General features: G+C 35.3%; 2 protein-coding genes and 1 long non-coding RNA gene across 5 annotated transcripts; all 3 read right to left on the bottom strand.

Moving 5' to 3' along the window:
• Positions 1-1,033: 1,033 nt before the first annotated feature.
• LOC142541549 (uncharacterized) lies at positions 1,034-2,627 on the bottom strand. 3 transcript variants are annotated; one of them, XR_012819386.1, is made up of 6 exons: positions 2,464-2,627; positions 2,337-2,393; positions 2,158-2,261; positions 1,791-2,091; positions 1,238-1,701; positions 1,034-1,138 (listed from the first exon to the last, which is right to left on the bottom strand). It is a non-coding gene; the product is annotated as an uncharacterized LOC142541549 (long non-coding RNA). The 3 variants fall into 3 exon arrangements; XR_012819385.1 differs by having other exon boundaries at positions 2,163-2,261; positions 2,464-2,626; XR_012819387.1 differs by lacking the exon at positions 2,337-2,393 and having other exon boundaries at positions 2,464-2,625.
• Positions 2,628-2,708: 81 nt separating this feature from the next.
• LOC142541826 (uncharacterized) lies at positions 2,709-4,534 on the bottom strand. The gene is made up of 7 exons (XM_075648283.1): positions 4,405-4,534; positions 4,263-4,314; positions 4,072-4,180; positions 3,870-3,933; positions 3,642-3,772; positions 3,392-3,562; positions 2,709-3,311 (listed from the first exon to the last, which is right to left on the bottom strand). The coding sequence occupies exons 1-7, from the start codon at positions 4,532-4,534 to the stop codon at positions 2,709-2,711; spliced, it is 1,260 nt and encodes a 419-aa protein (XP_075504398.1).
• Positions 4,535-5,118: 584 nt separating this feature from the next.
• Positions 5,119-11,638, bottom strand: LOC142543085 (factor of DNA methylation 4-like). Its single transcript, XM_075650098.1, has 7 exons — positions 11,389-11,638; positions 9,705-10,737; positions 9,299-9,480; positions 8,454-8,522; positions 8,063-8,347; positions 6,037-6,243; positions 5,119-5,492 (listed from the first exon to the last, which is right to left on the bottom strand). The coding sequence occupies exons 2-7, from the start codon at positions 10,720-10,722 to the stop codon at positions 5,256-5,258; spliced, it is 1,998 nt and encodes a 665-aa protein (XP_075506213.1). The 5' UTR covers positions 10,723-10,737; positions 11,389-11,638; the 3' UTR covers positions 5,119-5,255.
• Between the last annotated feature and the right edge of the window lie 1,157 nt (positions 11,639-12,795).

Here is a 12,795-nt window from a genome sequence, read left to right as displayed (position 1 = left end):
ACCATTAGCTTGATGGTCGACCATTAGTTTTATTTTTTTTTTAAATAGATATTAATAATTGTCAAAAATATGTAACATTATTGTGAAATTAGGATAGTTGTGAGATTATGATTCCGTTATTCATATGTAAATTAAAATATGTAAGGTAATGCAATTACGATTCATATTTTTTGTTGTGAGATCGTTGGCAGATTGTGACACATGTCGATTATTAAAATACTGAGATTGTGATCCAGTGATTCATATGTAAATTAAAATATATAACATAATCTTGAAATTACGATTTATATTTTTTAAAAAATATAACAAAATAGTTCGATTGTGATTCCACGATTCACATTTAACTTAAAACGTATAACATAATCATGTTTTTTATAATGTAACAAAATACTGAGATTGTGATCCAGTTATTCATGTGTAAATTAAAATATATAACATAATCTTGAAATTACGATTTATATTTTTAAAAAATATAACAAAATAGTTCGATTGTGATTCCACGATTCACATTTAACTTAAAACATATAACATAATCTTGTTTTTTATAATGTAACAAAATACTGAGATTTTGATCCAGTGATTCATATGTAAATTAAAATATATAACATAATCTTGAAATTACGATTTATATTTTTTTAAAATGTAACATAAGTATGAGATTGTGATTCAGTGATTCATATGTTTTTTATACGATGAATTATGAATTTATGGGTCTAAACCCTAAACCCTAAAAAATCCTAAACCCTAAAACCTAAAAAACAATGGTCGACCAAAAGGACAGTGGTGGTCGACCAACAAAATCTAATGGTCGACCATTCTAGCTTTTTGGTCGACCAGACAAGCTATTGGTCGACCAAAAAGGAGAGTGATCGACCAAAAAAGTCTATTAATCGACCAAAAATGAAAGTGGTCGACCAACAAAAAAACCCCAAATAATTACATAAGAAACGATTTTTCAATAATGACATAAAATTGTCTGATACATCACAATAATCACCAATCATTAAGGAACATATTACAGGCTAAAAAATATCTAAACTTAGATACTAATCTATCATCTAAAGTTAGTACTACTTGCGCACTCTTCCTAGACAAAAAGTATCCAGCAACAGCTAACACAAATGCTCCCGAATCTTCACTGTGAAAAAAGGAAAAAATGAGAAGTTAATATTTATTTTAATATTAAAAAAAAGAATAATGACGTTATTATATTTTAAATAAAAAGTTGACAACGTACTGTATAATCTTGGCACGGAATTTTTCATGTAGTTTTATATTCCATGGCCTCTCGGGGTGTGGGTTGTTCCGAACAATGGATAGCAGACGAGCAGCGTTTATAAGTATAGGCTCTATTTCTTCATTCAGATCTTTGAAATTGGGATCGTGCCTTCGCTGCAAGTCATATATAATGTACTTATTCACCCCTGTCACGAGTTTTAGCAAAAACCAGCGCCGATCTGTGTAGACAGGGATGAGAATTCTTCGTGCCTTTTCTCACGAGAGACACGGCCATTCTGGATCACTACCTTTGACTTTGCTCACAATCCGTGCCAGATTTATGTCGAAATTGATATCTTTAGCTTCGGCCAAAACTGAGATCGCACCGTAGAAATGTCTGTCCATCAACGAATCATCTACCGACATCACTTCAGGATGTCGGATCTGCATCTCAAGCAATCCACAGAGAGCTTCGCCGATGTGCTGAATTCAACGTAACAAAAGGTTTTCAATGTTTTAAAAGAAGTTCTCTACAAATTTAAACTTTATAAAAGATTTATTTAAAAGCTTACAGAGACAGTGACACGCGAGTTTGCGATCGCCATGGGCCCGTAGAACGACTTCTCATATTCGGCGTAAAAACCTCGAATCCTACTAGGCGAACGGTCGAGCATCGATGCCCTAACTCGCGCAAGCGAGTTGTTTACCTTCAGTGTCACGGTCTCCGCAAGTGGCCTCACACCGTCATCTATAAAATGATCAATTGTAACAACTTTAATGCAAATATGAACAATAAACAAGGTATAGTTTAATAATCTCTCGACGTGGTCGCCTCGCCTCCTGACATACGCGCATCTGGAGTCACTTGAATATCTAAAAACATAAAGTATATTGTTAAATATACTATACATAAATATAAATATAAAAAATGTGCATTACCTCACCTCCTGCGGACTCCTCTGGAATGACTTGAAGGTTAGGCTCAAATATCTGTTGGGTTTGGCTACTACTGCCAATTTCCCTACCCAAATTATCAGTCACACCTAACAGCATACATTCAACAAATTAAAATAATAACTTAAATGCAAATATGAATAGACAAGGTTTAGTGTAATAACCTCTCGACGTGGTCGCCTCGCCACCTGACTTACGCGAATACGGAGCCACTTGAATATCTAAAAATAAAAAATTTGTTGTTTAATATACTATACATAAATATCAAATCAAAAAAGTGCATTAACTCACCTTCTGAGGACTCCTCTGTAATGACCGGAAGGTTAGGCTCAAATATATGTAGTGTTTGGCTAGTACTGCCAATTTCCTTGGCCAGATTATCATCCACATCTAAAAGCGCACATTAAACAAATTAAAATAATTATGAGAATTGTACTAAATCATTATATTACATAAACATAAATATAATTAATAAAATTAACTCACCAAAATCTACATCGGATGCTTTCCTCTTCCGCCCTCTGGTATAGGCTATGCTATAATCTTTGTCCTGCTGCGCTTAGCATGTTAGACCTCATCTCAGCAAAACCAGCTGTAATCTGGTCAGTCAAACTCAATCTCAACTCATCGAGACCAAGATTGAAACTCGATTTCAAGTCAACTATAGCTTGATTTATACTCCTGACAGACGCTCTGGTCTCAATAAATTCTGCCGATATCTTAACATGCATGGACGTAACAGAATCCTCTAACGCAGTCAATCGCCACTCGAAACGATACTCCAAGGGTGATGGGCGGCGGGAAAGATTGAGTCCAAAGTGGACTCTAGGACCCGTACGCATAGGAGAACTGGTGCTAGAGCTGGATCTATTGAGATCACCAGGACGGGTGCCGGAAACGTCAGGAGATGCATGTGCAGAAGGCGTGTGCTGGACAGAGGGAGTTGAATGTGCAAAATGCATGTGCTGGACTGAGGGAGAATCCAGAGGGTGCTCACTACATATGACTGTCTGACCCTGCCTCCAGAGCTCGAGTACCCGAGTGGTGACCACATCGGGCGCAGAATCAACAAAATCCCCGGTCGTATAATACACTGAAACGAGCTCCTCGGGAGTAGGAGTCAAACATCCAAGACAATCCTACATTTAATTAATAACGTATCAGATTAATTAAAAATTAAGTACACATTTATTATATCAAATCAATTTATATTATTTACATCTATAGCACAATCATCAAAGGCTGCAGTGACATCAACAGTAGTTGGGGCACGGTTTGACGGCCACGTGTTAGTCACCCACTGAAACATCCTAGGCAACATCAAACCGTCCACATCTCTTCTCCTTGCAAACTTTTTTGCCATGCTCGGATAATATTCATAAGCGAGGATCTGTAACATAAATTTATAACAATGTTATTAGTAGAAATAAAGATAACAAATCTAGTTTTAAATTCAAAAAATAATATACCTGCAGAGGCAGCACAAAACCACCGACAAGGAAGCTGCCATCAACTTCTTTCCGACCCTGTGCCTCGGTGAGGTAATTATATCGCCCTAAAAGGTCCTTCTTCAAAAATCGGACCGCATCAGCTGTTAAACCTATCCAAATCATCTATAAGCCTCAGGTATTTAGGGTCGATCTTATTCGTTTTTTTCCTAGTCCCCTCACCGAACACAAAACAACATAAGTAAAGACCAGTCATCTTTAACTTCTCCACGTCTACACCATTCTCATTCTGCACTTGAACACTCATATTTGCCTACAATTCACTCAAAACAATCTCAGACTTACCGCCAAGGTGTCTGGAGCCAAAGACACCTCCCTCTGGTACATCTACAGGCTTTGTACCGCAATCGAGGCCGGTTATTAAACAATACTCTAATAAAAAAAATCTAACCGGCCTCTTGCGCACCACCATCCAAAACTCATCACTACTCGTGTCAACTATCTGATTACTCATCAAATACCACATAATTTGACTAGAAATATTTAAATCTCTATGATACCTAACCAAATTACCAAAAGGAGACTGCTCCAAAAAAAGGGCTCTCTCGTCGTTGTTGAGGTATGAAAAATCTTCTCCGAAACCTCTTTATATCTTGATTCTTGCATCCCTGCCTAGTTTTCTCGGCAAATATACCTGTCACAAATACAAATATATTAGAATAAAAATTAATGTTACACTGAACCAGCAAGCGTTGGTCGACCAACCCACGCTTGGTCGACCAACCCAAAGTTTGGTCCACCACAGCTTCTTCGTCGACCAGGGCTTCTTGGTTGACCAAGCGAGGGTTGGTCGACCAAGCGTTGGTCGACCAACCCTCGCTTGGTCGACCAAGAAGTCCTTTCTTCCTCAACATCTCAACACACGCACCCTTTCTTCCTCAACACGACGGTTCTACCATTTCTTTCTCAACACACGAACGAAGTATCAAATAACAGAATAAAAGTGAACATACCATATTTGATCAGCCATTTCTCGGATGCGTTGCAAAAAAATAAATTGAAGAAGTGTTTCGTCGATTCACAAGCGCGGATTTAATCGACGGGAAAACGAGTGAAGTCGACTGCGTAGGGTTGAAGGTAAAGTGAAGAAGTTTAGAGAAGTGAAGAAAGGTTCATCAATTTTAAACTTAAAATACAATGACATTTACGTAAATTGACATTCTCAATCCTTTTTTTTGAAATAAGTCCCAAAGGACTCCCTTTTCCCTGAATTTCCCCCCAATTCCCCTACTTCTATTTCCTAGATTTCCAAATCTTTTTCTCCATTTATTTCTTTTTTATTCTTGTTTACAAGCTTTTAAAGTGCTACGGTTTGAAATTTTGTATAAGGTCATATTTTACATGGTACCAAGATTAGTTTATAAAAAAATTATGTAATTACTAACAAAAATTGAAAAGAAAAAATATTTCTTCAATATTTAAGTATTGAATCAAGGAATTGATGCAAGATAATGCCATATGTCAAATAAGTCGAAAGTATCTGAAAAACGTTCAACAGCAATTGAAGATAACGCAATACTTCTCGAGCCAGAAACCTAAATTTAAGTGGGAATACGAAAGCTGTGAATACCAAACTTAGTTTCTCCAGCTTTTCGCTTTGAAAAGTTTCCATCGTTTGAGCAGATGTCGAATTCCTTCAGCCAGTGATGCCTTCCTCTTTTCCTTTGTATTCCACAGCTCCGGCACTGGATACCTACCACTTGGGTTGTACTCATTCATCTCATTCAAGGCAACTGTGACATCTTCATATATTTCGTCCCCCAGTTCAGTCTTCAATTCTTTTAACTTTTCATCGTCCTCATCAAGTATTTCCTAACAATAAATGTCATGAAGAAAATAATAATGTGGATTTTTAATGAAAATATTCAGTTTCGTTATGGTGAGTATAATGCTAGGTTAGGGACGAATCAAGAAATGCGACCAACCATACAGATTGATAAAACGCTGAGCCTTATGGCAGATATTTGGAGGAATCCATAAGAACCCACAAAATTCAAAATTGGAGATTAATAAGCAGATGGAGTGAGGAAATGACAAATTTTGAATAGAAATGGACTTGGAGGAATCTAATAGAGATATGCACGTAAGATGGATATACAAACGGGCTGAAATAAAAAAGGAAAAGGAAATAAGAAAATTACAAGATCACAAATTCATGATCAATAAATAAGAAGATTCAGATCTTATAATGCAAAATGGTCAAACATTCAAAGAATGGCCAACATTTGAATTTCTACGTGATTTCAGATCATTTGAGTACGTATTTGAATAGGTTTTTTTTTTGGAGCTATCAACAATGCAGAACGCAGAAATTATGAATCAGAAATTCAAGTTGCCATTGCTATGAAAAGCATACCTTGTGTTTTCCGCCAACACAGATGACTTTGTATGGATGCCATCCAGGATCCCTGAGGTAATCCTCCCATAAGGAGCATATCTCTGCTGCTTTTTCAAGTGCTTCTTCTTTATCAGAATATCGTCTCTTTGCAACACGGAAAAATGGCTTCACATCAAGCTCACCCATCTTCTTCACACGGATGTTGGCACGGGTATCCCACAAACACTAATAAGAAATAACGTTATAGACATCAGATGCTAAATGACGAAATAGGTAACTACACAGCACCACACTCACGTCAAAATGTTTTATCATGACACTGAGTAGGTCTGACCATATTTCTTGAACTGAAAATATTGTGGTTCCCTTACTCTCTTTAATCGAATTTGCTAATACTCACCAATAATCAAGAAAACAAACAGCACGTGCAGCACTCGAGATAATCAAACATTTTTAATAATTACCTTACTAAATATTTGGAATTTTTCTTTTTCCATATGGGAAAAAATAAAAATAGAGATTAAAATTGATTTACACAAATCAGTAATTTATATTATGAGTTATGATGACTATACATACTTGGTACCTAACAAACTTGGGTCAAAGATTTTAATTCCTTATGCTTTCGGCTCCAGATCAAGGTTCCCATTTATAGGAATCACAGCGGATCACAAGTCCTTGGTGTTTTTTTTTTATTATTATTACACAATGGGGTGGGGTGGGGGATTGTTTTGCTTTTACATGGGTTTGAACCCATGCCTCTCCCTTTCGCCAAGTGGTGGTGGCCATAAGTCCTTGGTTCTGCTCCCTACTTTGAGAGGAAACTAGAAAACAATTTTTGTTCCAGTTTTAAAAGACAATCCTGGCTTCAGTTAGCAGTTCGAACTCAAGCATAGTCAGCTCCAGCTCCAATATTTAATTACAAAATAAAGAAAATTAAAAAAACAAAGTTTACAACGTAAAACAGCGGCACTCAGATCTTACCACAAATACACAACCTGCACAAATATAGTGAATCCTGCATGGACCATATCTGATATTGTATTTTTTAAGTAATCTTTCACCCCTTGGATTGAAAAATTATTTGAAAAGAGATGAACTAGTTGATTAAACAAAAGAAGGATTGCCGAGTGATTATATATGTCTATGGCAAGCTAGTAAAGACCAATGTGAATAAAATAAAAACATGAATAAATGTTCATATGTAAAAGATAGAAAAGAAAGAATAATAACATAAACATGTTTTAAAAAAATCTTTGTATTAAATACATGCAATGTGTTATCAAACACACACATTCTGTAATTTATTTAAGTATAAAATCAACTTTCTTCAGCTAGTTCTTTGAAACTCATCACACATAATTATTTGTGTAAAGATAAATTGGCATGGACAAGATTAGGATCATAAAAATAATTCAAAGAGATATGCAGGATTCATGATATTTAAGAATTTCACTCCACATCAAGAAAGTATTGTCTAATCTGGCAAAGACATTAACCCAAACCATCCAAACCTGCTTGCTTGAAAATCTAGACTTTGAAATAACCCACACTATACTACAAAAAGGATAGATATACATGATGTGATTTACTAATCCAACTCATGTTCTTATACAAAATGGAAGACATGTCTCTTTCAAAAAACAACACCAAACATATATTACATTTTCCAAAATCATCTCTGGCAACACATTTACACATTGCATTTTCCAAAATCATCTCTGGAAACACATTTACACAAAACACATAATACATCTCTGGAAGAGCTAGAAATAAAATAAAATAGTAGCATCTTTTACTCATGAAAATCTAGTCATGCTAAGTGACCTTGTACATATAATGCCCATACTACCACTTGTACTTCTGGGGTGCTAAAAAATAATAATCCCAACAACAGTCACTAGTTCCCAATTAGTATTAAATGAAGCCATGCAGTTTAAAACTTGCAGCTTAATAAAAACATAGTTTCCATTTAATAAGAAATGAAGGAAAAAGAAAATGGATTTATTCTATGGTCTACAATAAAAATTACGGAAAAACTCACACTGATTAGCACTTTGCGAGCCTCTTGCAACTCATCATTGGTATTTCTCTCTTTAACAATAAGAGCTTGATTTAGGGATTCAAGACCTTCAAGTTCATCTTCTTTTTCTTGAAGCTCCTCTACAATTGACTTTAATTTCTTCTCATCGTCTTCACTTCCTTCAGTCATGTGCTTCATCACTTCAACAGCACCCCTCAATCGCTCGATCTGCAACTCCAGAGCTTGCTTTTGATCTAGCTTTACTTCAAGTTCAATTATCTTTTTATGAAGAAGCTCCTTATCTCTCTGTAAGCAAACATAAAAATAAAAAAACAAACGTATCCGATAAGAGAAATATATGAAATTCCTTTGTCCAAGACAGCAGTTTAAAGGGACAACAGGTACGCAGGACCTTTTGATCCTCTGCAAGTTTCAGCATCTCATCATCAGCATTCTTTTGTTCTCTAATAGCCATCTCAATCTGCGGAAAGTCATCTGGTCATTCGAATATTTCAAAGTTTTCTGTTGAAAGTACCAAGAAATTTGCAGGAATGGTCATCTATTACAATACAGCCACAAAGGTCGAAATGATCTTACATCTTCAAGTAAACATCAGGTTAAGTGGAAGTATGGTTATTAAGTAGTGGAAAGACCTAGATTAATCTAGACCTAAGGCCAACACCAGCATCCCCAGAAAATATGCCAATGAGGTGGATATGGTGTTGGCTCATATAAGACCATGACTCTCAACCCACAGCTAAATACATCACATGAACTGGACTCCTCATTTACCAACCTCCACCCTATGCAATCCAGCTTGAAAACTTGTGCATGCATTAAAGACATTCTCCGGAATTTAAGACTACAAGGGAGAAAAACAGAAAAAATCTGTAGATATTAAACTTTTGATTCTAGATTGACATGTTATTCAATCACAAGACCAGAAACCAGTATAACATTTCTACGACTCGTGAAAATATCTTTTTCTTAGCTCAAATTTATGAAATTGCAAACAGCGCATGAATGTCCAAGCAAGCAAACCCTACATCTTCAATAATTGGGGGGACATTATTTTGTTTCTGCTTTGTAGAGTGAAAAGTAACCTGACCCGAAGCCCCCCAGCTCCAAACAGTATGAAAAGTAATGTATCACATTCCATGAATGGGGTGTGGGTTAGTCCTTGGTTCACCCAATTTCTTTGATTTTCTGTGACATCAGAAGTAATGAATGGATAAAAACACTTTGTATATGTATTACCATTTTCTTTTGTTCAAAGAGCTTCCTCCTTTCATTCTGATTCAGATGCTGACGTCCTTTTAATTCTTTCTCCCTCGATTTCAGCACTTCTCTCTGAGCCTCCAACTCTGCTTTACTACTCGCATGGTCCTCGGAAATTTTCCTCAGCTGATCAGATGCATCGTCCTGCATCTTCTTCATTTCTTATTTGAACAGCAACCGAAAAAAAATTACTATCACCTTTCATTTCTTATTAAACAGCAAATGAAATTAGTTATTGCCTTTTGATAAAGAATTAATTTATTTCTTTAGTTTAACATAAAAGCATGATATAAAGAGAGAATTTTTGCACAGAACATGCATGTGAAATAATTTAAATTTCAAATAAAGCATTCAACAGAACTAACATTTGACTAGCAGACAGTACCTTCGTTAAATTTTCGAACCATATCTTCCATTTGAGCCAAATTATCTCCAACAAATATTTCAGTCTTGCTGATGTTCTCTTTTATTTCTTCGCATTTTTTGCTCTTCGATTCCAATGCCTCACTCAAATTGGATAGAAGTTTCATGTTATTTCTCTTCTCATTAATTTGTATGTCAGACACAGTCTTAAGATCTCCATTCTTCCGGAGGTGTTTACCCAGAATCCCCCCTGATCTATATTCATCTTCACGGGCAAGCCAACCATAGATCTTATCTCCTCTGTCTTTGGCTGCATACCAATCCCTCTTCCCACGATGATCCATTTCAAATGCCTTTTCAAATGCCATAGCATTCTTAAATCCTTCCCAATCTTTGCTAAAGTCAACAACTGCATAACCCGAGTGACCCTGAAAGTTCCACAGAGGATGAACCTTCACAGGATTGTATCCTTGGCTTATCCACTTCTCTTTGAGTCCTCTTCCGCTGTCACCGACATATCTTCCATCTTTTTTTTCAACTGGAAGGTTGGCAATAACTGCCATCCAAGGCCAAACAATAGGTTCATCACCACCTTTATGAGTATGTGGAAGCACAGGTGCAAGCAATATGGAATCCGAATCGCGTTCAATTGGCAAGATGGCTTTCTCTGTAGGTTTTTCTAACTTGCTCTTGTCATCTGGATGACTCTTTATTCGATTGGGAATTCTTTTACTTGATGATGATGAAATCCCCTCCATTGGTGCACACCAATCCAAATACTTGAGTAGCCCCAAATGTTGAGCTATTTCTCTGAAGCTTTCACTTTTCGAGTCATCAGCAATACGAATTGCATGCTTTTTTAGCCCCCAGAAGTCATACTCTCTTCTTCCATTATGTCGACAGTAAGGGCATACGAGATGCCTCCCAGAACCTCTTATCTTGACTCTTTCATCTCTGAGTTCTCTAAAGTATCTGACTCTTAGCGCTTCTATCTCAGAATCTCTTTTTCCGTCACTCCGTCTTTCTCTTCTGTGAGACATTTTCAACCTCCAATCCTTGCAAACAAAGAAAAATCAATTACTCAAAAAAAAATGTGATTAAATAATTTACGCACATACTAAGAATCTTCTCTGCATTAGTTTAGTTTGAACTAACCAAATGAAAAATTGGATAACAATTAGCGAACCATGAATTTCTCTCAATCTAGAGAGAGCGATTATATAGTTTCACCAAATCTCAATCTTCAGTAATAGATAGAAGAATTTGCATGAACTTAAACGATTGTTTACCAAAATGACTACCTCGAGAGCAAAACTTAGAAAAATATCATACAGCAACACAACAATCAACAAATATTTAAGCTCAAAGCGCTACCCTACCCACAAATAGGCTCACCAAATTTGGAATTTAAATTTTCTTCTAAATCTATAACACATTTTCCTTTCTTTTCCCTACGTTAAAATCTACAAACAACCCATTATTTAAATTTTCCTTTCCTTTCCCAACAAAATTTCCTTCTTTTCCCTACTCATATTCAATTTTCGTTACCCATTACACACCTGTTTTTTTGTCAATATAATCTCATTGCATTTGCTTTAAAAACCAGACCAAGCACAAATGATTCATCTTCACACTCATCGACAGTGAAGACTATGCATCCAACATTTTACCAGAAGGAAAAAGTAAAAGAACACCACGGGTAATACCTCAAACTGAAGAATGACGAAAACAATCAGCTAGAAAACTCCAACTTTTCCAGGCTTTTGTGAACTTCAGCTGAGGCGGCGGTGCTTCGAGCAATACACACCAAATGATTTCTAGGTTTTCGCGAGCAGATAAAAATCGAAGGGTAGCGCGAGAAATCAAAAGGAGAGAGCATTGAAAGGTAAATTTCGGATTAATTTTACTGAAAATGAAACGATCGCGACGTACTCTGCTTTCTGGCGGAAACATTTCTGATTGATGGAATTTGAAGCGTCGAAGAGTTGGATTTCACTTTCTTTACAAGAGACCAAATATCACGCGCTGGCTTGAACGGTTGATGAACAGTGTGTACAGCGAGTGGTGATTACGAACATGGTGATGCGTCTATGAGAGCACTATCAAAAAGCGCCAAATGTGATCATTTCATTTCTTTTACAAGAGAGAAACTATAAAGGGTCGCATAATTGGGAATTGGATGATAATATAAATCTATACTAGTTCTCGTAGTATATAAAGAATGAGATTTCAGTGGTTCTATTATAGGTTAAAATTATGTGAGATGGTTTTACGAGTCATGTTTTATGAGATGAATCTTTTATTTAGGTCATCTATGAAAAAATATTATTTTTTATGTTAAAAATATTACTTTTTATTGTCAATATCGTTAAGGTTGACTCGTCTCACAGATAAAGATTCGTAAGACCGTCTCACAAAAGACCTACTCTCTATTATGTAATGTCGATTTATTTTTACGAAAATATTTTATTAAGGTTGAAATCTTAATAATTCGATTATGTAATATCAATTAGGCTTTACGAAAATGTTTTATTTATTTTTTATATAATTTTTTTATAATTATAATTTTAGTTCATTTTAAAATTTTAAATTTACATATTATTTTGACAAATAACATAGTAATATAATTATATTATCTTTATTTGAATAATAACTAAAAACTAAAATAAAATTTTTGAATCAACTTGATCTATTAATGATCATGATTCATATAAACAATAGTCCACATTCTACAAATGTATTGTGTGTGCATTGTTATAATGAGTAGGTCTTTTGTGAGACGGTTTCACGAAAATAAATTTGTAATATGTGTCAACATCGCTCATATTTACAATAAAAAGAAATATTTTTGGCATAAAAGTATAACTGTCTCACAAGAGTTTTTAGGTTAATATTATGTGTGTGGTCTATTAAAAAAATCAATAATACACATATATATTAATAAATATTTACCTTTAAATACATATTTAGAACTGTGTTTTTTAAGGGAGCATCTCATTTCTCGTGGTCATGATTTAATAAAATTTAACCAATTTTTTTTTTTTTTTTCATAACTTTAAGGCAAAAACTTGTGTGAGACAGTCTCACGGGTTGTATTTTGTGATACGGATCTC

Source organism: Primulina tabacum, chromosome 4 (genome assembly GCF_025594145.1).
Source record: "Primulina tabacum isolate GXHZ01 chromosome 4, ASM2559414v2, whole genome shotgun sequence".
Lineage (NCBI taxonomy): Eukaryota > Viridiplantae > Streptophyta > Magnoliopsida > Lamiales > Gesneriaceae > Primulina > Primulina tabacum.
Note: the sequence above shows the minus strand (reverse complement) of the source record. Positions and strands in the feature narration are given on the sequence as shown.

Excerpts from the sequence above, each read along its gene's own strand:
- LOC142541826 (XM_075648283.1), bottom strand. The coding sequence starts at position 4,534 with ATGTTGAGGAAGAAAGGACTTCTTGGTCGACCAAGCGAGGGTTGGTCG. Across the intron at positions 4,181-4,262 it reads AAGAATCAAGATATAAAGAG|GTATCATAGAGATTTAAATA; the intron begins GTTTCGGAGAAG and ends TAATTTGGTTAG. Across the intron at positions 3,773-3,869 it reads GGAGAAGTTAAAGATGACTG|GTTTAACAGCTGATGCGGTC; the intron begins GTCTTTACTTAT and ends TGATTTGGATAG.
- LOC142543085 (XM_075650098.1), bottom strand. The coding sequence starts at position 10,722 with ATGTCTCACAGAAGAGAAAGACGGAGTGACGGAAAAAGAGATTCTGAG. Across the intron at positions 8,523-9,298 it reads TCTTTGAACAAAAGAAAATG|ATTGAGATGGCTATTAGAGA; the intron begins GTAATACATATA and ends GACTTTCCGCAG. Across the intron at positions 6,244-8,062 it reads CTCGCAAAGTGCTAATCAGT|TGTTTGTGGGATACCCGTGC; the intron begins GTGAGTTTTTCC and ends ATTTCTTATTAG.